The sequence below is a fragment of the Echinops telfairi genome, unplaced genomic scaffold, assembly GCF_000313985.2.
Source record: "Echinops telfairi isolate 266 unplaced genomic scaffold, ASM31398v2 ScPeMD7_655;HRSCAF=1070, whole genome shotgun sequence".
NCBI lineage: Eukaryota > Metazoa > Chordata > Mammalia > Afrosoricida > Tenrecidae > Echinops > Echinops telfairi.
In genome coordinates this window covers 31,983,869-32,005,394 of record NW_022104553.1, presented here as the reverse complement: position 1 = coordinate 32,005,394, position 21,526 = coordinate 31,983,869, and the positions used below count along the sequence as shown (strand labels likewise).

The 21,526-nt window shown below is 55.7% G+C and overlaps 1 protein-coding gene across 5 annotated transcripts in view; it reads left to right on the top strand.

Annotated features, from left to right (window-relative positions):
- Positions 1–21,526, top strand: part of ACTN4 (actinin alpha 4) — a 72,491-nt gene that overhangs the window by 38,616 nt on the left and 12,349 nt on the right. For 3 of the 5 annotated variants that reach the window (XM_004715770.2, XM_004715768.2, XM_004715769.2), the window contains exons 2-8: positions 11,830–11,944; positions 12,101–12,220; positions 14,839–14,925; positions 15,824–15,911; positions 17,122–17,200; positions 18,038–18,119; positions 18,701–18,786. In XM_004715770.2, coding sequence (XP_004715827.1) covers positions 11,830–11,944; positions 12,101–12,220; positions 14,839–14,925; positions 15,824–15,911; positions 17,122–17,200; positions 18,038–18,119; positions 18,701–18,786 — 657 coding nt within the window. Of the gene's footprint in view, positions 1–11,829; positions 11,945–12,100; positions 12,221–14,838; positions 14,926–15,823; positions 15,912–17,121; positions 17,201–18,037; positions 18,120–18,700; positions 18,787–19,626; positions 19,713–21,526 lie in introns of all 5 variants that reach the window. The other 2 variants (XM_004715771.4, XM_045293016.1) reach the window with 1 other exon arrangement.

The window sequence follows — 21,526 nt, the reverse complement described above, 5'->3', positions numbered from 1 at the left end:
CTAAGGCCACGTAACGGTGAAACCAGGATTTGAACCCATGTTTCTTTAGACTCCAGAACCTGTGATCTGGAACACTGTTCGTGGTGCTCTGAGCCCACTATCAGGGGACAACTTGGTGTGAGCCAAACTCTCCCTGTGAGCCCCAGCTCTGCCGCTGGCATGGCAAGCTGAGGGCAGCTTCCCTGGCGTGTTGTGACCGTCTGTGGGTCAGGGTGACCTTTCTGACCCCCCACCCCAACATCACATGTGCCAGAAAGCCAGGACATCCTGAGAGATGGGGCATGAGCTGGCCTGGCCCTGCACCATTCATTCTGGAGTGCAGTGGGTCCTCGAGTTCCAGCCAGCAGAGACCTGCGGCCCATGGGCCTGGCCAGGGCCCTGCTCCCACTTGGACCCAGGCTGATCCCTGATGATAACAGTGCAGTGAGTGGAGCAGAATGTCCCGGGTGTGAGAACAGCCAGCTAAGCAAGACCGGCAGGGACCTTCCTAGGGAAGGGGCTTCATTCCCAAGTCTTAAATCCCTCCTTGGCAGCAGCAAAATCCTCCTGTTGTTTTTCTGGCGCCCAGCAGGGGGCTGGCCAAGGCTGGAATGTGGCTTCTGGGAGGGGGCGTGGAAGGGCTGGCCTCTGGACCAAACACACAGGCCTGTGGAATGCGCACTGCTCCTCAGCAGAGCCTGTCTACCTCCCCTCCAGCCAGGCCGGACTCTTTCAGGGACCACGAAAACGCCGAGTAAGGCAACTCTGGGCCACAACTTCTGAAGCGTCCCACATTTCATTGTAATTGCTCTCCCTCCGTTTGGCCCGGCCATCTTGAGGGGCAGGATGCACCGCACGCTGGCTCCACCCCTTCCGGCCCTGGCTGGACTGGCGGGTGGGGTGGGGTGTGGTGTGGCAGTGGCACTATGATCCCAGCAGCCCTGGTTATCTGTGCTGGTGTGGCTGTCATGACCAATTCATTTTTATTGCTTCTCAACCTCTGGTGCCTTAGGTTTTTAGCTTTTCACTCCTTTGGAATTTGGTGAAGGCAATGGGTGCTTTCAAAAAACAAATGCACCGAGGCCCACCCTCACCAACTGCCTTTTCCCAGGGTGGTTGCTATGCACCTGGGACTCTGGTAACCCAGGTTTGGGAAGGCTTCACCCAGAGCCCTGAAAGCACCTTTATTCCTGGCTGTGGAGCCCCAGACTGTCCAGCAGGCTCTCCTTTCGGGAACTGAAAAGCTAGCCTGCTGGGACCCGGCCCGCCGCTGAGGCCTGGCAGGGACCCGGGACATGGACAGTCAGGAAAGTGAGTGCCTTCCCAAGGGATAAATAGCTGTGTCCAGGCCCTGTACACCCTTCCTGAGGACCTGCAACAGCAGGGACCATGGGACAGCACCCTCCCCCTCAAAGTCACTACATGGTATTGCCTCTAAGAATACTATTCAGCCTAGGAACCACCCCCCACCTCCTCTTCCGCTTCACTACCCTCGGGGTGTGCTACCTGGGGGCAACTTGAGGCATGCCAGCACTTCTTTGTCAGGCTCTGGGCCTGAAGGCCCCACAGGGTGAGGGTGGCATGTGCACAGTGGAAGGTGGGGTGTTGCAAGAGGCTTCCAACAGTCTCTCCCACACTGGTCAGGCACAGTCCATGGCGTACGTGCTTGACTCTTGGGAGGTAGGCTGTCGCCCCTGCTCAAGGGCCTTTGGACAATCACGGGCTCACTGACGGAGGGCCCAGCTGGTCCAGCCCAGGTCTCGGCCAGACCTGACTTTGGGAGAGGCCCCCTTTATTCCAGGCTGTATGGCAGTTTCCCTCACACTACTCCCTTAGGCACTAAGCTCTCTGTCACGGGATGCTGTTGGGAAGCAAAGGGAAGGGAATGTTTTCTCAGCGGGTTGGCTGCATCCCACCAGAGCCTGGTCCTCACTCCTACCGGAGGCCTCCCCTGTCCCTGGGCTCCATCTCATCCCAGCCAGAAAATGCCCAAGAGGAGCAGAGGTTTTACCTCTTTGGGGGGTGGTGGCTGGTGTGTGTGTGTGTGTGTGTGTGTGTGTGTGTGTGTGTGTGTGTGTGTGTGTGTGTGGCAGTCATCTTGAATGGCTCATTAAAGCCCACTGGTGCCACATTCCCGGCTGTTGAGGTCACTGTCCAAACAATATCCACCATTCATTCCTCTAGCGGCCACATCCTGGCCACTGGGAGGGGCCCTGTGACACAGGAAGGACTTTATGGCTAAGAGTGCTAGGTCCCCTCCACCTCCTTCACCCGAGCACAGGAGCACACAGAGACAAAGTGGAAAAGCCCCAGGGGTGGGGGTGGGCTCAGATGGGGGTGCTGACAAGGCCCCCAAGTGTACTTTTTAGGCTGCAAGGGGTCCAGGAGAGACATCACTGTCCTCCAAACCAAGAGACTGGGTTGGTTTGAGAAATCCTGTTGGTTCCTGCAAGCACTTGCAGAAGGAAAACAGCCACACTCCTCCTCTGAGCTGTCTCTGAGTTTTGCCCTGACCCCACCAGCTAGTGTACCAGAAACTGGGTTTTACAATGATTATGGGAGATTAGCAGGTTTTTACAATGTCACAGGATACAGGTGGTACTCTTTTTTTTTTTTTTACAGTTGGTACTCTTAAGAAAGCAGGTTTTGCAATGATCATTGGGAAATTATATCTACATTCTCCAGGGGCCATTAGACCACCACTCCCTGAAGCTTCATGTGCCCTTGTTTATCTAAATTGGGGTGATGTTTTGTGTCTGGCTACTTATCTTACTGACCGTGTTAACCTCTTTCCCAAGTTGAAACATCTTTGCTTATTAAGTAATTTTAAAAGGAATTTTTACTGTAAGGGAGGGCCTGCTATCTTTTGGATTTTTAACAAACTAAATCTTAAATGGTGTTATGTTTCCAGTATTGGTTTTTCCCTGTAACATACAGACCCATCTTTCACTTCTGCTGTATCCTATACCTGTCACCCCCAGTGCAAGTCTAGCAACAGGGCTTCTTCAAACTGGCCCATTCCAGTTCAATCTCTTGCTGAGACTGCCTTCCCACCCCAGAAAGGCTGAATCGATTTACCCTTTAACAGGGTCTCTAGGTCATTCTCATTCAGACATAAGAGTCACCTGAGATCATATTAAAACACAGATTCTGATACAGCCCGGCTGGGGTGGGAAGGCAAGGTCTCAGCAGGGCGCCGACTGTTGGAAGCCCTCCCTGCTTAGGAAGCAGAGCTTAGGCCTCAGCGGGTGACCTATGAGCAGTCCTGGAGACTCTTCTTGGGAGCTTTTATGCCTGTGAGAATCCCCCACCCCCCGTCCTCCAAGATAGGCCAAGGAGATGCTTGCACCCGTGGCCAGCTCCTCTCAACAGGACCAGGCCACCTTCTAACGTGCAGCAGCCAGCCTGGGGAGGCCCTCTATGGCCTGCCCGCTTTGGGGGTAGGGGGGTGCCACAGAGAGAGAGAATACCTATAATTCTACTAGAGTAAGTCTTCAAGTATTGTTACCACAGTTCCAGTGTGTGTATACAAGGGGGTACCCCCCCCCCAAAGAACCCTGGAAAAGCCCCGCTGAGTGGAGCTTTTAGAGTACCCATTTTCCCCATTAGGCAAGTATCAAGCAACTCCCTCTAGTGCACCCAGTGGCGTCGCCTGGAAAGGTTCACTCTGGTCACAGTGAATTTTTTTTTTTTTGGTAAAAGCAGTTGTTCAAACTTCTTTTTTTTTTTCTTCCCCAAACGTCATTTTTTGTGATGGCTGATTTAAGAGAATTACATGCAGCTGTGAAATTTTGTTTCCTGCTTGGGAGAAATGCCACAGAAACGGTTGTGATGTTGAACAGTTTACAAGCACAGCACCATGGGAAAAAAACTCAAGTGTATGAATGGTTTTCTCATTTCAAAAGTGAAATGTTGATTGATGACAAACTTTCTGAATGTCTGTCAACTTCTTGAATGGGCAAAAATGTCGACAAAATTCGTGCACTTTTGTTCGAAGACCGACAAGGGACCATTGAAGAGATAGGGGAGTTATCTGGACCATCTTTGGGCTCGGTTCAGCGAGTTTTAACGGAAGATTTGGGAATGAGAAGGGTCACTGCGAACTGTGTGCCTGGGGTTCTGACTGATGAGGAAAAAGAGCGTCTAGTGGGAACATATACCGTGCTTTGAAAGAACAGCTCTGAAGCATCCCAGATTCTCCCCCGCCCCCCTCCCCAGGTCATTGCTGGTGATGAGACATGGGGCCATTCTTTCGACCTTGAAAGCAAGCATCATTCAAGACAGTGGAAGATGCCATCGTCACCTTGTCACGTGAAATCAAAGATCAAGATGGTGCTCATTTGTTTTTCTGGTGCGAGGGGGTCGTGCAATTGGAGTTTATTCCACCAAGTCAGACTGTTCATCAAGCCTTCTATTTAGAGGTTCTGAAAAGATTGCCTAACTGTGACCCAAAAAAGGCCTGATTTGTGGCAGATGGGGACTGGTTTTGCCACACAACAATGTACCCGCTCACGCAGCCATTTCAATGCACCAGGTTTTAGCCCCCACCCCAAAACAAACGCTTCGTCCCAGGCACCTGACTCACCTGGTCTCGCTCTGTGCGACTTCTTTTTTCTGAGAATGAAGAGGGACATGAAAGGACAGCGATTTGGCGACGTAGACAAGGTGAAGAAAAACACAAGGGAGGTGTTGTCAGCCATCCAAACAGATGAGTTTGCAAAATGTTTCCAAGAATGGAATCACAGATTTGACAAATGTATTAAGTGTAAGGGAGAGTACTTTGAAGGTGATAGGTTGTTTTTTGGGGGAAATTTAAATACATAGCTTGGGGGAAGGACTCCATTTGGGGGGATACCCCTTTGTAGAAATGCATGTTTTCTACAATTAGTGGATGGATGTTGACAAGCTCTCAGTAATACACTTGTCCTGGACTCAAACAATGCCATCAAGTCAGTGCCCACGCATATCAACCCCATAGGTAGAATTACTCCTGTGGGGCTGCAAGACTGTAACTCAGTGCTTCTCAACCTTCCTAATGCCATGACCTTTTAATACAGTACCTCATGTTGTGGCAACCCCCAACCATAAAATTGTTTTTGTTGCTACTTCATAACTATAAACTTGCTGTGTTATGAATTGTCGTGTGAATATCTGATAAGCAGGATGCATTAGGCAACCTCTGTGGAAGGGTCGTTCGACCCCCAAAGGGGTCTCGACCCGCAGGTTGAGAACCACTGCAGTAGCTCTTTGTGGGAGTAGGAAGTCTCTTTCTGGGAGCAGCTGGTGGCTTTGAGTACTGACGTTGCAGTCAGCGGCCCGATGAGTAACCACTACTCCACCAGGCCTCCTCAGACTCATTAGGGATACCTTAAAAAAAAAAAGTTCCTGTCAAAACAGTGACTTCTAAGAGCTGTTGGGCCACTTAATTTCAAAACAGAGGTCAGCTCAGAAGATGACAGTAACAGTTTTGTGACATTCCAAAGGCGTGATCCAGATACATTTTCTTGAAGGAGACATGACAGTCATGGGCTTACTATAAAGAAGGCCAGGAAAGTTGTGCTGAGGGGTTTTTTTGTGTTTTTTTTCCGTCGCGACAACACACCTCATTCTTCAAGGGCAGCAATGGCTGGCCTACGAGAATGTCCTCAGGAAACCGAACCCATCTGTCCTCCAGCTTGTATCTTGCGTCTTCAGATGTCTTTTTGTTCCCAGAGCTCAGCATTGAAGAGGAACATAATTTGAGCCCCTCTGAGCTGCCTAAACGGTCTTTCGATGTGGTGTAAAGAGCGCAAATTCTTCAGGGAAGGGTTAGGGAGAATTCAGTACCTTCTGAAGCAGGTAGACCTAGTTGGAGAGTATGTCAAGAAACAATTGCCACAACGAAAATAATTTTATGGTTGGGTGGTCGCCGCAACGTGAGGAACTGTATGGAAGGGTCGTGGCATTAGGAAGTTTGGCAGCCACTGGGCTAAAGGGTTGAGAGATGCTGCATGCCACCTAGGAGTCCTGGGTTGGTACTAATAGGTAGCACTCTTGGATGCTATCCTATAGGAGAACACCCAGAGGGGCCTTGGGGGGAAAAAGAGCTCATCGTTGACTTCCCAAAGTATCAGCCACTGAAAACCCTTGGAGCAGCACAGCTCCACTCCGACATAAAACGAGTCCCTGCTTTGGAATCGCCCTGACAGGCAGCTGAGCTCTAAATATGTAACAGAGTGAGAGTGAGCAAGTAGCAGTTACTATATCTTTACTTGGTACATCATGTTACACACACACACACACACACACACACACACACACACACACACACCCCAGTGTGAGTGATGTGTCCGCTTTGCCTCTTTCCATGCCTAACACATGATCCCTTTCCTGTTGAGTTGGTTCTGAGTCATAGCGACACCCTACAGCAGCGTGGAGCTGCCCCATGGGTGTCCCAGGCTGTAAATAGTCAAGGAAGCCGACTGTTGAATTGTTCTGCGTCAGAGCGATTGGTGAATTTGAACTGCCGACTTTTTCATTAGTAGCCAGATGCCACCAGGGTTCATAAGTAGGATACCAAATTCAAGCCCCTCGTCATCGAGTCCTTCCGACTCTTAGTGGCCCTCCGAAGGATCCAGCACAGTTTCTCCCAGTTCTGTCTTCCTGACTCCTCCTCGCTGAGGTGATAGTTTGAAAGTCACCTCTCCAAGGAAACCGCTGTGTGTCCTCTCTTAGCTGTGGCATGCTGCCCTCCTCTGTGGCAAGTTCGCCTTGACACCCTTTCAGGAGGACAAGTGCAGCATACTTCCTTCAGGCTTGGTCGCAGATGCACGTGCCTGGTTGTATGTCCCCTCTGTGACTTCTTAGGTGTGTGGTCCCTGAGAGTCCCTTCCCCTCTGTGGTACCCAGGTCCTCATCTGTCAGATGGGTGCAGTCACAGTGGTGGCGTGAGGATAAGAAGTTAGCACTGTAGCCATACCTGCCCCATTTGCCCCTCTTCCAAAGGGCTGAGGATCCCTGGTGGCGCTGTAGGGTAGGCCTTGGGCTGTTAACCACAACGTCAGTGGTTCAAACTCCCCAACCACTCCGAGGGAGAAAGAAGTCACATGCACTCAGAATACCCTCCAGTCTCAGAAACCCTATCTAGCATTGCTTGGGATTGGAATGAGTTTTGTGGTGGGTCCTTTGTTTTGTGTTGGTTGGTTTCGTACAGTCACACACTGTAGCTGGGTCCTGCTCCATGAGTAAGGCCTCCTCCATCATCAGACTGAGCAGAAATAGCTACAAAACCGAACACTGCCAGCCTGGCCACCTCGTTGGTGGCTGGCTTGCTCCCTGAAGTTGTCCAGGTGATCCCTGGCTCTCCTTTCTGGGACCCACAGTGTCAGAAGACACCCCCTCATCTGCCAGGAGGAGAAAACCAGTCAGGGGGCTGTGGAATTTAGGTGGGCATTGGGTTCAAGCCACAGGAAACTGGGGGATGCAGGGGTCACACTCTGCCTGGCTGCTTCCTGTTTCTGGCCTGGGAGGCAGGAGTGAACGGCATCGTGTACCGCTTATTTAAAAACAGGCCTTTCCTTGGCACATGGATCACACTGCATACTGAGTCTGTGCCAGGCACGGGGCTAAGTGACTGCCGTGCATTCATTTCTTTCATCCTCATCTGAACTCGGGAGGAAAGGGATGTTGCCCCCATTGTGTGGACAAGGAAACAAGCTCAGAGATAGGGCCTTGGCCCACGAAGGTCATCCAGCTAGCCAGGGCCAGGGCCAGGATTTGAACCAGGGTCTGAATGATACCACACTTGCACCTCCGCCCCCAGGCAAGGCAGAGGAATTGTACTACTCAGAAGAATTGGCCCAAAGAACAGAGGAGGAAGCCTGTAGAGAGGAACCAGTCATGCCCCTGTGAGCAAAAGTGGGTTCCCTGCCCTCCAGATTGGAGCGGGGACTCCCAAGGGAGTCTCTTGCTGTCCCACTGATGCTCCAAGCCAACTGAAGGCAGGGACAGCTCTGGGCCTTCACAGATGAGAGACCAGATCTCCCCTTCCTGTGTGGATGTGTATGCATTGGACTCTGGATAGTAACACATGATAACACAATAAAGAATGGGGATTCAAGAACATTAGAATTATGCCCACATGGAGCCTGTGCCAACAGACTGAAGCGAGCAATTGGTCTAGAAGACTAGTGGACCATGCAAGCCACAGTCGCTACCACCCTGAAATGAGAAGAACTAGATGGTGCCTGGTGATCACTGCTGCCCACTCTGACCAGAGTCACAGAACATCCTGGGTAGAAAGAGAAAAGTAGAAAACAAGAGTTACAATCGGGACAAAAAGACTGGGGGAACCTCTAAGACTGTGGTCCTTAGTTATTCTTCAGTAACTAAGGGGGGTGTGGGGGGGGGGGGTCACCTTGCAGCCAAACAGGCCTGCAAAGAGAACAGTGACTCAGTCATGCAAGACCTGAGTGGGGGGGGGGGGGGGCAGGAAAGAAGGGCAAATGGACACAGGAACCCCAGGGAGGAAGTGGGAAGAAGGCTGTTACTTCGATTGAATGAGAGTGAATTTTCTCCGTAAAATTTTACCCAAACTGAAATTTTTTTAAAATTAGGCAAAATGTGAGTCAAGGTTGTATCACCATACTTATTCAGCCTGTAGGCTGAGCACATCATCTGAGAAGCTGGACCATATGAAGAGAAATGTGGCATCGGGGGTGGAGGAAGATTCCCGACAGCCTGTGACATGCAGGGGGCACCACCTTCCTAGCTGAGACTGAAGGCGAAGGACTTACTGATGAAGATCGAAGAGAAGTTACCCATCAGCAGAACACGAACTGTTTCCAACTAGACCAGTCAGCGTCAGCGTGCTCAATGCAGACAGATGAGCCATGGTAAGGCTTTACAAACAGTGCCCACAGAACCAGCAGTCAAGATACCAAAGAGAGTATGTGGGCAAATCTGTAGCTAATAAAGACCTAGTTAGCGTGTTAGGAAGCAGGCACGTCACGTTGAAGACTACGGTGCACCTGACCCAAGCCAGGTGTTCACATTCGCCCCATAGACAGACATGTGGAAGCTGGACTGTGAGTGGAGAAGGAAGACCAGAGAAGGATGGAATCGGTGCATTTGAATTATGTAGTGTAGCAGAGAATTGACCTGCCAAAGGAGTGGATAAATCTGCCCTGGAAGTACAGCCAGAATACACTGTCAGGAGGGGTCAGTCCCTAGAGAAGGACGTCATGTTTGATATGGTGGAGAGTCAACCAAAGAGGGGAACCCTCTCATCACACGAATTGACAGAGGAGCTACAACTATGGGCTCAAATACTAGTAACTGTGAAGACGGCGCAGGCCCGCCCGGCATGAGTCTGTTGTAACAGTTGGAGTGGACTCGATGACACCGAACAACGCAGCATGTGGGATTGAGCCAAGTGCTATAAAATGCGTCTCACTCCTGATAGCGTAGTGGGTTATGAGCTGGGATGCTAACGTCAAGGTTCACGGTTCAAATTCACCAGCCACTGGAGGGATAGAGATGAGGCTTTCCATTCCTGGAATGAGTTACGCATCAGAAACTCACAGGGGCGGTTCTGCCCTGCCCTAAAGGTACTCATGAGTTAGAATCGGCTTGATGGCAAGGCGCCCCGTTTAATCTAGTTAACCACTGTTTGAGCTAGGTTCCAGGAGCTCTGGTTGCAGAGTGGTTACCTGTATATACTCGAGTATAAGCTGACCCAAATATCAGCCGAGGCACCTAATTTTACCACAAAAACGACGTTAAAAATGTGCTGGAAAACTTGACTTAGACACGAGTTAATACATTAGTCATCTGGCTGTTAACTGCAAGATCAGCTGTTCAAAACCATCAGCCACTCCAAGGGAGACGGACCCTTGGAAAGCCATTTCTACTCCTGTAAAGCATTAAAGTTTCAGGTTCTACCCTGCCCTGTAGGATCACTAGGAGTCAGCATGACTGATGGCAGCGAGTGAGTTTGTAGCTAGGTTTGGATAAATCCCTGCTGCAGAGAAGAAATGGAGGCTCAGATGAGCAGAGTCCTTTGGTCAGGAAGGCCCGGGCCTGTCCCTTCTGAGTGATGGGTGCAGGTGCAGACCTGCCGGCTGGGCTGTAAGGGCTGCCATTTACTGACAGGCACAGCCCTGCCTGCAGACCAGGTGCCTAGACCTTGGCCCCAGCAGCACCAGAGCCCCTGGGGCTCGCTCTCTGGGCATTGCTGTGTACCTTCAAGTTGTGGGGTATGATTTGCCCACCTTGCTTCCCCCCACCCCCCACTCCCGGCCTGGAATCCCCGATCACTTCCTGCCCTTTTGCGGAGCTTTGCAGGGGCAGCCAAATGGGCATGCTCTTTTCCTGCTCACCGCTGGGACCTAAGATCTGCCCCCAAGTAGGAGAGATGAGGTGCTCATGCGGCATCCGGGCCAGAGACTGCTGACCAGGGCCGTGCTGGGAGGCATAGGGGATGCCCTGAGACCTGGCCCCACGCCCTCCGAATGGAGCCACTGTTAGGATGAGTGACTCACTGCGTGGGTGGTCTGAATTCCCAGTTGTGTGAGGCAGCATGGCAAGCGATGCTGTTTAACCAGTCCTGAGCGAGCCCCCACTTTGTGGTCTGAGTTAGAGATCTGATGACACCTTCCCTCCTCTCAAGAAGCTCAGTGCCTCCCAGGGCTGGAGGGTTGGGCCGGTGCTGGCCAAACAGAGCACAGAGGCAGGACAAGGGAGGTGGATGGACAGGAACCTGGGCCGGCCCACACTAGTGCCTGGAGTTCAGCAGGCAGCGAGCCTCTGAGATTGCCTCTGAACCAGGACTGGCAACAGTTGTCAAAGCAAACAAGGACTTGCCCAGAGGCTCCTGGAAGCTCCTCTTCCTGCCCACGCCCATGCCCTGAGCATGGAGTGTACACAGCGGTGCAGTTGGCTCCCTGCCCACCTCAGTGCTGGCCCAGGGGTGGGAGTGGGCATGGGGAGCCCAAAAGAGGCTGAGGTTTTTTCCCAGGCCTGCTGTGGGCAGTTTTCCCTGAGGGCATCTGGGCACCCCTGCATTAACTGATCCCGCCACTGATGTCTGATAATGGGCTGGCTGGCAGAGGGAGGCATGCCCCGTCCTCATTGCTGGACTTTCTGGAGCTGGAGCTTGGCCTTCTTTGCACCACCCTCTGCCAGGAAATGCCTTTTGGCCTTGCAGCAGCCACCTGCTCGGTGCTCAGACACCACCATCCCACATAGAACCTCCCAGTATAGCCTCACCGTGCTGAGCCTCCTGTGGGGTGTGGAGCAGAGTGGTGCTTGCTGGGAGCTTGAGACCAGGCCCAAGGAGACAGGGCCCACCTGCTCACCACCACCTCCTGGGAGCCAGCGCCCTGCCCAGTTGTCATCGCGTGCATGTGTGTCTCCAGCCGTGACGTCTTGTCTGGTACTTGTTTGTCATGGAGTCACTTGGGGCAGCTTTCCAGGAGCTCTGCTGGTACAGCGGTTGAGCACTCGGCTCCTAACAGAAAGGTGGGCAGTTTAAGCCCACCAGTTGCTCCATGGGAGAATGGCAGGACAGCCTCAAGCCCCTGGGGCAGCTGCACTCTGTCCTTCAGGGTCAATGTGAGCAGGTTTGGGTGGAGTCCGGAAGGCAACTTAATGTTGGGGGAAGAGCGCATGCTGTGATTTGGGGCTGTAGTGTTGGGAATGGGGGGCAGGTTTCAGGTGGCACCCTCTCTGGGTCGCTGTGAAGATGCCTCAGGTGTGGGGGCCAAGGGCCTGACTGTGGGCAGGTATTGGGCAGCACCTGTTGTAGCCTCAAGCTGTGGCCAGCATTCTGGCAGCCCTGACAGCCGTGCTCTCTTCTCTCTGTTCCCCCAGACCTTCACAGCCTGGTGCAACTCCCACCTGCGGAAGGCCGGCACGCAGATCGAGAACATCGACGAGGACTTCCGAGACGGGCTCAAGCTCATGCTCCTCCTGGAGGTCATTTCAGGTGAGGTTCTGAGCCCCAGCCGCGGAACATGAGTTTTGGAGACACTGGCCCCCACCCCCCAACTGCCCGTGTGCCCCTGGTGAGACCCATGCAGCTGCAGAAGCAGTGCATCCTGCATGGGTTGCCAGGCACCTCTCACGTATCTTTCTGTTGTAGGAGAGCGGCTGCCTAAGCCGGAGCGTGGCAAGATGAGGGTTCACAAGATCAACAACGTGAACAAAGCACTGGACTTCATCGCCAGCAAGGGTGTCAAGCTGGTCTCCATTGGCGCCGAGGGTGAGCGTGGGTGGGGGCCAGGCCCAGGGCACCCACCACCTCTCATGCCAGACAGAAGTGGTTCTCAGTTAACACTCAGCAGGGACCACACTGATGTCCCTCAATGGGACGTGGGCCCCATAATCGTGTCTTCCCCCACCCCACCCCCCAAGAACTACCATCTGCTCTGGACCTGGACTCTGATGTCCCCTGGTCGTAAGGGGAAGGCTTCTGAAGGACATGCAAACCTCTTCCCAGCCCTCCTCATGCTGAGCCCTGCGAGACACTGGCATGGCCTCTTCCTGTGCTGAGAGCACCTTTGTTGTCATGCCCCTGCCTGGTGTTTGCAGAGGCACCCTGGTGGCAGTGTGGGTTAAGCAGTGAGTTGCATCCAGAAGGTCGACAGATGGAAACCCTTTAGGGTCAGCGCCACTTCCTACTACAGGGTCCCTCTTAGTTGGTAGGATTGGTGTGGGTTGGTGGGTAGGAGAGGATGCAGGTCTATGGGTCGCAAACCCCAACAAGGTTCCAGGTGCTGGGCTGCCTCAGGTTCACCCTCTAGCCAGCTAGGATCGGCCCCAGGCCTTCCCACTCAGGCAGTGCACGTGCGTCCCTCCCGCAGCGGGCTCGTGAAACGGTCTCTGGGGTGGTGTTCACAGGCACACAGGGAGGCAACGTGCGGCCTGACAGTGCCCCACAGCTTCCCATCCATCCGCTGGCCAGCCTGTTCGTCGGTTCATCAGGCAGCAGCTGTCCTTGGCCGGGCAGCTAGGCTGCCCAGCTTGTAGAAAAACACAGAAAATTAATTGCTGTTAAGGACAGGCCTCTGAGCGTGTGGCCAAGACTCCAGGCCAGAATGTGTGAACTGAGTTCCAGGATTCTGCCCTGGCCTGGACCTTGCCCAGAAGGCTGCCAAGCCAAGAGTACCGCAGTCAGGCCGGGCGGGAGGAGGGGTGTACCTTGGCCATTTGTTTAACAAACAAACCAAAAATCAAAACCCAGCCAAGCACTGAGATTTTTTTGTCTTCTCGCGGGGGAACCTATCCTCCCAGTTGTGGTAGCCTGTCCCTCCCAGCTGGACATCCTTGTAAAGAAAGACAGGGTGGTTGGAGCAGGAGTGGGCTGGCTCCAGTGTTCACGGGGAGAACCCCACGCTGGCCCCCTTGCATTCTCAGTAGCCTGAGTTGAGTCTGTCTCAGGTGGAGGGGCTTAGAAAACACCTAAAAGCCCTACCCTGCCGTCCGCCCCTGGGCTGTTACAGTGACTGCAGGTCAGAGAAGCACGCAACCCACCCACCCCACCCCCCAAATCCATTTGTGACATTCAGCCAGGCAGCACCCACAGGAGGCTCTGCCTGCTTCCTGGGTTGAGGGGCTTCGCCCTGAGAAAGACATTTGGTCCCCCTCCTCCCACCCCTGCCAGGTGGCCAGCAGAGCCCCCTTTTTCATCTTGGGTGGGTCCCGGGTTACCCTTCTCTCCCATCTTGCCCACCCTAGAGTTTCCAGGTTTCAAGGGTCAATGCGCAAGCGCTCACTGCCTTCTCCGGCTCTGTCCTGACCCGGTGCTGGCCCCTTAGCACCCCTCCTCTCAGGCAGGGGTGCTGCAGCAGTGCTTTTGCTGGCTCCATCCTCCTCCACCCTTCCTCCTTTCCACCTGCTGTGGGGGGCTGTGGGGGAAGCCTCAAGCACAGGCTCTTCGAGGGCCACCGCGGCTGGCTGGCTGACCGACTGGGTTGAGACCACTTGTCCATAAGTCTGCTGAGTGCTGCAGAGCTGGGTCTGTAGGTTGCTTTAGACCAGCGGTTCACCTTCCTAATGCCGTGACCCTTAAATACAGCTCCTCCTGTCGTGGTGACCCCCAACCAGAAAATGATTTTCATTGCTACTTCCTCACTGGAATCTTGCTACTGTTATGAATCAGGCAACCCTGGTGAAAGGGTCGTTCCACCCCCAAGGGTGGGTCAACCCCCAAAGGGGTTGCGACCCACAAGTTGAGAATCACTGCTTTAGACCCTCATCTCTCACAGCCTGGAGTTTTGAGACGAGGGTGGTTCGGTGGAAGCCTGCAGCTGCCTGCTGAGCCTCAGGTCTCTGTGAGCCCGCTCCCTTGCATGACCGCCCCCTGCCCTCAGGCCCACAGGCTGTGAGAGTGGGGAGGGGAGCAGAGTGCTGGGGTGACTGGAACTGGGACAAGGTGGAGGGCTCCCTTAGACGGCTGGTCAGGGAAGCCATTACTGTGGGTGACACAGAAGCAGAGGTGGAGCTGAAAGCTGGTGAGAAAAGCTGGGAGCAGGGGACCAGGGCTTCCTGTCAGTGACAGGAGCTGCGTGAGCTCTGGGAGAGGCGGGAGAGGCCTGCACTAGGGTTGTGGTTGGGGAGCCGGAGGAAGGGGGCGGAGTCTTGGCAGGTGACACGGCAGCTCCCTCCATGATGGGAGACACTCGAGTGGGCAGGGGCTGTGTGGCTGAGGAGATGGATGGACACCTGCTTGAGGGCTCCAGACAGCAGGCTGCTAGGGAAAGTGCTGTCCCCAGTGTGCACAGGGCACTGGTGGTCAGCACTGGTCTCTGGACTTGGCTGCTGAGGGACCAGAGGTGCCTGACTGGGGCTCTGACCTGCTCTCTGCTCTCCTGTGTGCAGAGATTGTGGACGGCAATGCAAAGATGACCCTAGGCATGATCTGGACCATCATTCTCAGGTTCGCCATCCAGGACATCTCTGTGGAAGGTAAGTGCCCAGGCCTCCCTATGTCTCTCCTCTGTGACCACCTTAGGTCCCGGCTCCTTGGTACCACGTACAGGGACAGGACGGGACGGGCCCTCACAGGAAGGAGTGGTTAGTGTGTGGACACAGACCCAGGGCTGCAGCGGAGGGAGGTCCCAGCCATTCTGAACCCCATCCCTTCTCGCCACCTCTCTGTGGACTCTCACATCCCCCTTTGTGAGGTGGGCAGGCAGCCTGGCCACATTGTATGGTTGATGAACCTGGGTCAACAAGAAGGCCTAGTCACTCGGCAAGCTGCTGACAGAGTCGGGCCTGGGCCTGGGTCTTCTTAACGTCTGTACCTTCACCTTTCCACCACACACGGATTTGAATCTGTGCCCGCACGTCCTGCTGTCAGCTCAGGACCCCAGGAATGAGTGACTTTCCCTCTAAGCCCTGGTGTGCATGGGCTGAGCCAGACCACCCAGTGCAGGGGTCAGGTCACAGTGGTGACCAGTAGATGGCTCCACTATCCTCAAAGAATGCTCCATCTTCCCAGGCAGCCAGAGGATAGGTGACACTGGGTTTGGGGCCCAAACCCTAGGGCACAGAGGCTTCCTCTGAGGGCCAGAGCCCAGTGCTCAATATCAACCCCATCCTGAGAGGCAGAGGCCAGTGTATCTTGGTGGTGAGAAGCCTAAGTCCGCTGAGCCTGTCACTCAGGACCTGCATGTCGATGTTCAGACCAGCAGAGGTCAGCCTGTGCCCGCTGGCAGCAGCCACGGGTTCTTGTGAGGTGTGGCCAGCATCCCCCTGGAGTTGCCTGACCCCTAAGACTGGTGTCTGAAAGGGCAGTCCAGCGGGGCCCCAGCTGGGCAGGTTTGATTCTGCACTAAGCTCACGGTCCTGGTGTGTTTCGCAGAGACCTCTGCCAAGGAAGGACTCCTCCTCTGGTGCCAGCGGAAGACAGCGCCGTACAAGAACGTCAACGTGCAGAACTTCCACATCAGGTGAGCGCCATGGGGACCCGCCCACGCACGGTCCTCCCTCACGTCCTCACAAGGCCCGAGGAGTTGTGTGCGGCCGGCCCCTGGGAGCTGCCTGGCAGTCCTGGGCTGAAGGTGTTGAGCCCAGCCACTCCAGGGCACGACGTAGAATCGTCTCCCCCAGAAGGCTCTCAGAAGTGGGGAGCAAGCTTTGTCCTTAGCTGACATCTTGCAACGAGGCTGATCTCAGCGCTGGGGCTTGCATATCCATGGGCACTGTGATGAGCAGGCCCAGCTGTGGCTGCACAAGCCCCCCAGCCTCCTCTCGGGGAGAGAGAGCAGCGAGGTGTGTCTCTGGCCCCCAACAGGGGGATGGTGGTCAGTGCTACCCATTACTCAGAGTGAGGGGGTGGGGGTCAAGGAGCCAGGAGAGTGGGCTTTGGGGGGCGTCCAGCGAGCTCACCCCTCTGAGCCTGTGGTGAGCCAGGGGTGGGCACACCTGGGAGTAGAGGTGAGCCCAAGAGTCCCTGCTGCACCCATGGGTTTTCTGGAGTCACAGCCCTGAACCTGAGGCCCTGCCCCAAGTCTGCTGTCACAGCACGCCACTTTCCCCTCAGCTCTCCTCCCCGCCAGCCCTCTCTGCTCTTGTCATTCATTTGTGTACTCCGTGTGATCAGTGACCCCGGATCTGCGTGCCCCAGTGGGAGACAGTAGCACCAGGGCAAAGCCCTGCACTCCTGGAGTTCACATGGTCTCAGGCAGGTCCCACTGTGACCCAGAGTGCATGCCAATGCAGCCTGCTCCCAGGTCATTGGGAGCACCCCACAGAGCAATAAAACGGGAGGGAGGAGGAACAGGGAGTCTCATAGCTCTGTGGCCCAGAAGGAACCGGCTGTCCTCCCAGGTTCCCAGGGAGGAGAATGTGCCCGGGTGTCATGTTCATGCTGAGCCACACCCTGGCACCGTGGCAGGTACTGATGGAAGTGCTCCCTGACTTTCGCGGCAGTGCTGTTGTCATTCCCATTCCACAGATGTGGAAACAAGGTGCCAGGAGTGGGGAGCACTTCCTTAGGTCACACCGGGGCACCAAGAGCTGGCTCCTGCTCATGCCCCCTGCCATGCAGCCATACCACCCCGCCTCTCCAGTATCCCGCACTCTGACTCCCCAGTAGTGGGGAATGGCTCTCCCAAGATGAAGGATGCGCTCCTCTAACCTTTGCATTCCCGTCTCCAGCTGGAAGGATGGCCTGGCCTTCAATGCTCTGATTCACCGGCACAGACCTGAGCTGATCGAGTACGACAAGCTGAGAAAGGTACCTGCCACCAGCCTCTCCATGTCCCGCCTCCCACCAGCCTCTGTGTGAGGGCTGGCCCTGCTGAGCAAGGGTGGCTTTTCCCTGTGGCAAGCCCTCGCCCCTTGGTCCCCTCGGTGACCCCTCTCCCTCCCCGGCTTTGTAAACAGCCTTGGATATTTTAGGCCTGGCCAGCCATGCCTCTCCTTAACCTTTTGCGTTCTGGAAGCACCCCCCTCCGAGGGCCTGTCATGCGGGAAGCATCTCAGACCGTCTCGGCATTTCCTGTGCTGGGGCCTTCCGTTGGCCTGCAGAGCCTCGCCTCACCCTGTTGGAGCTCACAGCCACTTAGGGCAAGGGGTCAAGACGGGTGCAACTCAGAGACCAGTCAGCCAAGGCCCCGCCCATGAGCTTAGGCTGAACATGGTGGGCGAGGCATGGAGACCCCTGAGCTAGCGTCGCCGAGCCCCTGTAGGAGGCTCTCGCCAGAGATGGGACAGGTGGGCTTTGAGATCTATCTATATGCTGTGGGGACACGTGTGTGAAGGGATGCTGAGGGTGGTGACCACCGGGCACAGCAGCTGGCTCTCCCGAGTTGCCCACTCAAGTCTTGACCACACCTTTGGGTGGAGCTGATGTGGTGGGGCTTAGGACAGGGGCTCTCAGCCTGGGGTCTCCGGCGGCTGAGCATGGTAAAGGACAAGTGCGCCTACATTTTATCACAGCTCACCCTAGGGATTTCAAGAGCGGCTCCTGTGTGTTAGGGTGCTCCCCTCAGCGTCCTTCCTCCCCAACCTGCCCCTGTTCCCGTCCTTCTGTGCCCTGCCCCTGACGAGTTCTCCTTACTCCTGTCCCCAGGACGACCCTGTCACCAACCTGAACAATGCCTTCGAGGTGGCTGAGAAATACCTTGACATCCCCAAGATGCTGGATGCGGAAGGTAAGGCCTCCTTGGTTGGATCACCCGTGACGCCTTTGAGTGGCCTCACAGGCCAAGAAGGCCTGCCTTGATCTGGGCAAGGCGGGCCTCACAGGAGCAGCCCAGGATGGAGGAGGGCAGGGAAGGGACGGCCCGAAGAAGAGCAGCTCTCTGGCCCCTGCCCTGCCCAACTGATCGGGCCCTCCCACAGGCAGTGGCCAGGGGCCCGAGAAAGGCTGGCTCCAGGCCTCCTGCAAGCGACTCGCCTGCCCAAGTGGAGAGCTTTGTTTTTTCCTGTTGAGACTCGCTCCGTTCCCAGCCAGTGTTGCCTGGGCTCTCATGGCCCTTGGAGCTGACTCTCCAGCAGCCCCTTGAGGCCGGGTTCAGAGGGAGGAAGCAGCCTCCTCTTAATCCAGTTCCCACAGCCTTGGCCCCTCTAGAGATCTTGGGGATGGTGGGCTGAAAGTGTGGCCCAGGCCACCTAGGTCCCTGCTGTCCACTGAAACAGCGTTGAGGGCCGTCTTCCGGGATGCCTGTGGCCCCCGGCGTAGCCCCTTCTGAGCCCACCGCTGGGTGCTTTAACCCTTGTCCTTCACTTGCAGACATCGTGAACACTGCCCGGCCCGACGAGAAGGCCATAATGACCTATGTGTCCAGCTTCTACCATGCCTTTTCGGGAGCGCAGAAGGTACCGGGCAGGACCGGGCAGGCCCAGTGCCGCTGCTGCCTCTCGCCTCCCACGCTCACCTCGTTTCTGTTGCAGCAACAGTGGCCTCTGTCTGATTGGAAGCCTACCCCCGACTCTTTGGCTGTGCTGCTCCTTAGTGGTTGTCCCCAAGTCCCTTCTGGCTTCTGCCCGGCCCTGTTCCAGCGCCAGGGCTGCCGTGGTGGCCAGGTTCAGCCAGGCCTTTCCTCCCTGAGTGGAGGCCCTGGTGGGCAAGGCAGACCCCAAAAGTCATCTTCTGGGCTGGCAGGCACAGCAGAGGGTGGAGCAGGAAGCTGGGGCTGGGCACCAGGGGGCCTTGAGGAAGTGAAGGGAGTGGGTTGTCGGAAGGAAGCCAGAGCAGGCAGCCGTCGGGTGAGCGCACAGGCCTGAGGTAGGTTCCAGGCTCCTGTCCACCTCAGGAAGGTGCTGGAGAGGACAAGAATGGAGCTGGAGAAGGTGAAGGCCACTCGTCAGGACCCCCGTAGCCTGGGCTGAGGACAGGGGAGGCTCTGCTCCAGTGGCAGGTAGTGGCCCGTCACCTAAGCCTCTGTTTTCATGGCCGTCATCTGGCATTCGGCCTTACAGCCCAGGAGGTCTCCCGCGTAGAGCAGTGTTTGCACATCCAGCCTTGGGACAGCAAGGACTCCCTATCCCCCAATACCTCTGCCACCAGCCAGCCAGGCCTGAGCGGGGTCTGGCTTCCAGTCCACAGCGAGCGCTGTTCTTCCTGCATGCACATGGCTGCCCGGCGCCCTGCAGCTGTCACTCTTGCCTCTCTCTCTCTCTCTCTCTGTCTCTCTCTCTCTGTCTCTCTCTCTCCAGATATTGTAGGCACTCTGAGGCCAGACGAGAAAGCCATCATGACTTATGTGTCCTGCTTCTACCACGCTTTCTCAGGGGCTCAAAAGGTGAGCTGGGGTGGGAGACCCCTCGCTGCTATAGTTGGAGACGCTCCCTCACATCAGCACTGCCCGCCTGGCTGTGTCTGCAGGCCCCGGCCCGGCTGCAACCCCATCAGGCTTCCGACTTGGGGACACCACCCACCCAGGGATGTGACAGGGTCTCGCCTGGGGGTTCAAAGCCAATAGAATGAGCAGGTGTACGGCCCTTGCTTCCCAGATAGGACGCTGCCGCCTAGGTCACATCACAGGCAGGTCCCATTCCTGCTGATGGGCGTTGGCCGCCAGCCCCTCCCCACAGAGCAGCCCTGCACTGGCTTCCCATGATCCTCAACAGGGCTGCCTGCCTGGACAGGCTTGGCAAGAGCAGGCTGGTCTCCTGCTGACCCAACTCTCGGAGCTCCTGCCCTCTTTAGAAGCCCTGGCATCAGTGATGCAGGCATCTGGGACTGTTCCCAGTGGCCACTCTCCTGAGCCGGGCTGGCCTCCCATTGTTGAGCCCCCTTCCCTCCCCACCCCATTTCCCTCACCACTCAAGTCAAGGACCCTCAGCTTACTGAACGCATAGCTCCCACCTTAGAGAAGAGAGGCCAGGCCCTCCATCCCCTCTGTGGTGGCCTGGGCAGCAGCTGGCTCCCAGTGACTTGATTTGGTGTCACTTGTTGGCGAGGAGGAATACAAACCCCAAAACCATACTGCCGTGGAGTCGATGCCAATTCACAGCAACCCGCGGACAGAGTAGAACTGCCCCAGTGATTTCCCAGGCTGGAAATCTTCCCGGGAACAGAAAGCCTCTGTCTCCTGCAGAGCAGCTGGTGGGTTTGAACTGCTGACCTGGTGGGTAACAGGACATTAACCAAAGGTTACAGGACAAGGGCTGTGCCTGCGGCCCTCTGTGTACCCGCAGTGTCCCTACTCTTCTTCCTCTTAGCAGTGTGACCCTGAACAAGTCACAGTGCTCTGTGCCGTCATAAAACGGGATCGTTGTAGAACCAACCTCACCCAGGAGTTATCTGAGGGTGAAATGAGCAAGTGTAGGCGAAGGGCTTAACCACAGTGGCCAGCAGAGACTCACCCACTGCCACTAAGCCCAGTCCAGCGCCCGCAGCCCTGCAGGACAGCTCTGTAGGGTTCCGGAGACCTCGAATCTTAGTTGACTCAGACAGCCTCAAACTTCCCCGGAGGGATAGCTGGTGGTTTTAAAGAGCTAGCCTGGCAGTTAGTGGAGCCTGGTGCTTCATGCACCTTGCCAACAGGGCTCAGGTAGGCTCTAGGTGCTGTGTAAGCAGGAGGGGGTCTGTGGGCAGATAGTCCTGTGTGTGCCAGGTCCTCGCCGACCTGCCTGGCATGTGGCTGGAGCTTGTGCTTGGGTGGCACCATGGAAGAGTCCTCCCCGAGTCCCCCAGCTAATAGCGCTAGATACACCTCTCTGGGCCAAGAAGTCTAAACTTGCCTATCCCCCAGACTGCCTTCCTGGCCCTGTTGCTGCCGGAGGGGATGCTTGAGGCTGCTAATCGGGCTGGTTTTAGGTGACTGGCCCCAGGATGCTGGCTGCCCATGTGAAAGAGAAAGTGATACCGGGTATAGAGCGCCTCCACCCCCAGGAGTCCACGTCCCTCAGACTGGCCTTGACTTCTGGAATATACCTGTCATGCTTCAAAGTGTTGGCAGGAAAGGTCCCTGTGACACACTCACTTGGTCAGGCAGCAGCTGTGCACCCCCAAGCCCCCCAAATGCACCGGGCCGGGAGCTCCGCAGAAAAGCAGCAGCCCCCTGCAACCCCACCTGCGCTGGGGGACAGGGACTAACCTCAGTGAGCCCCC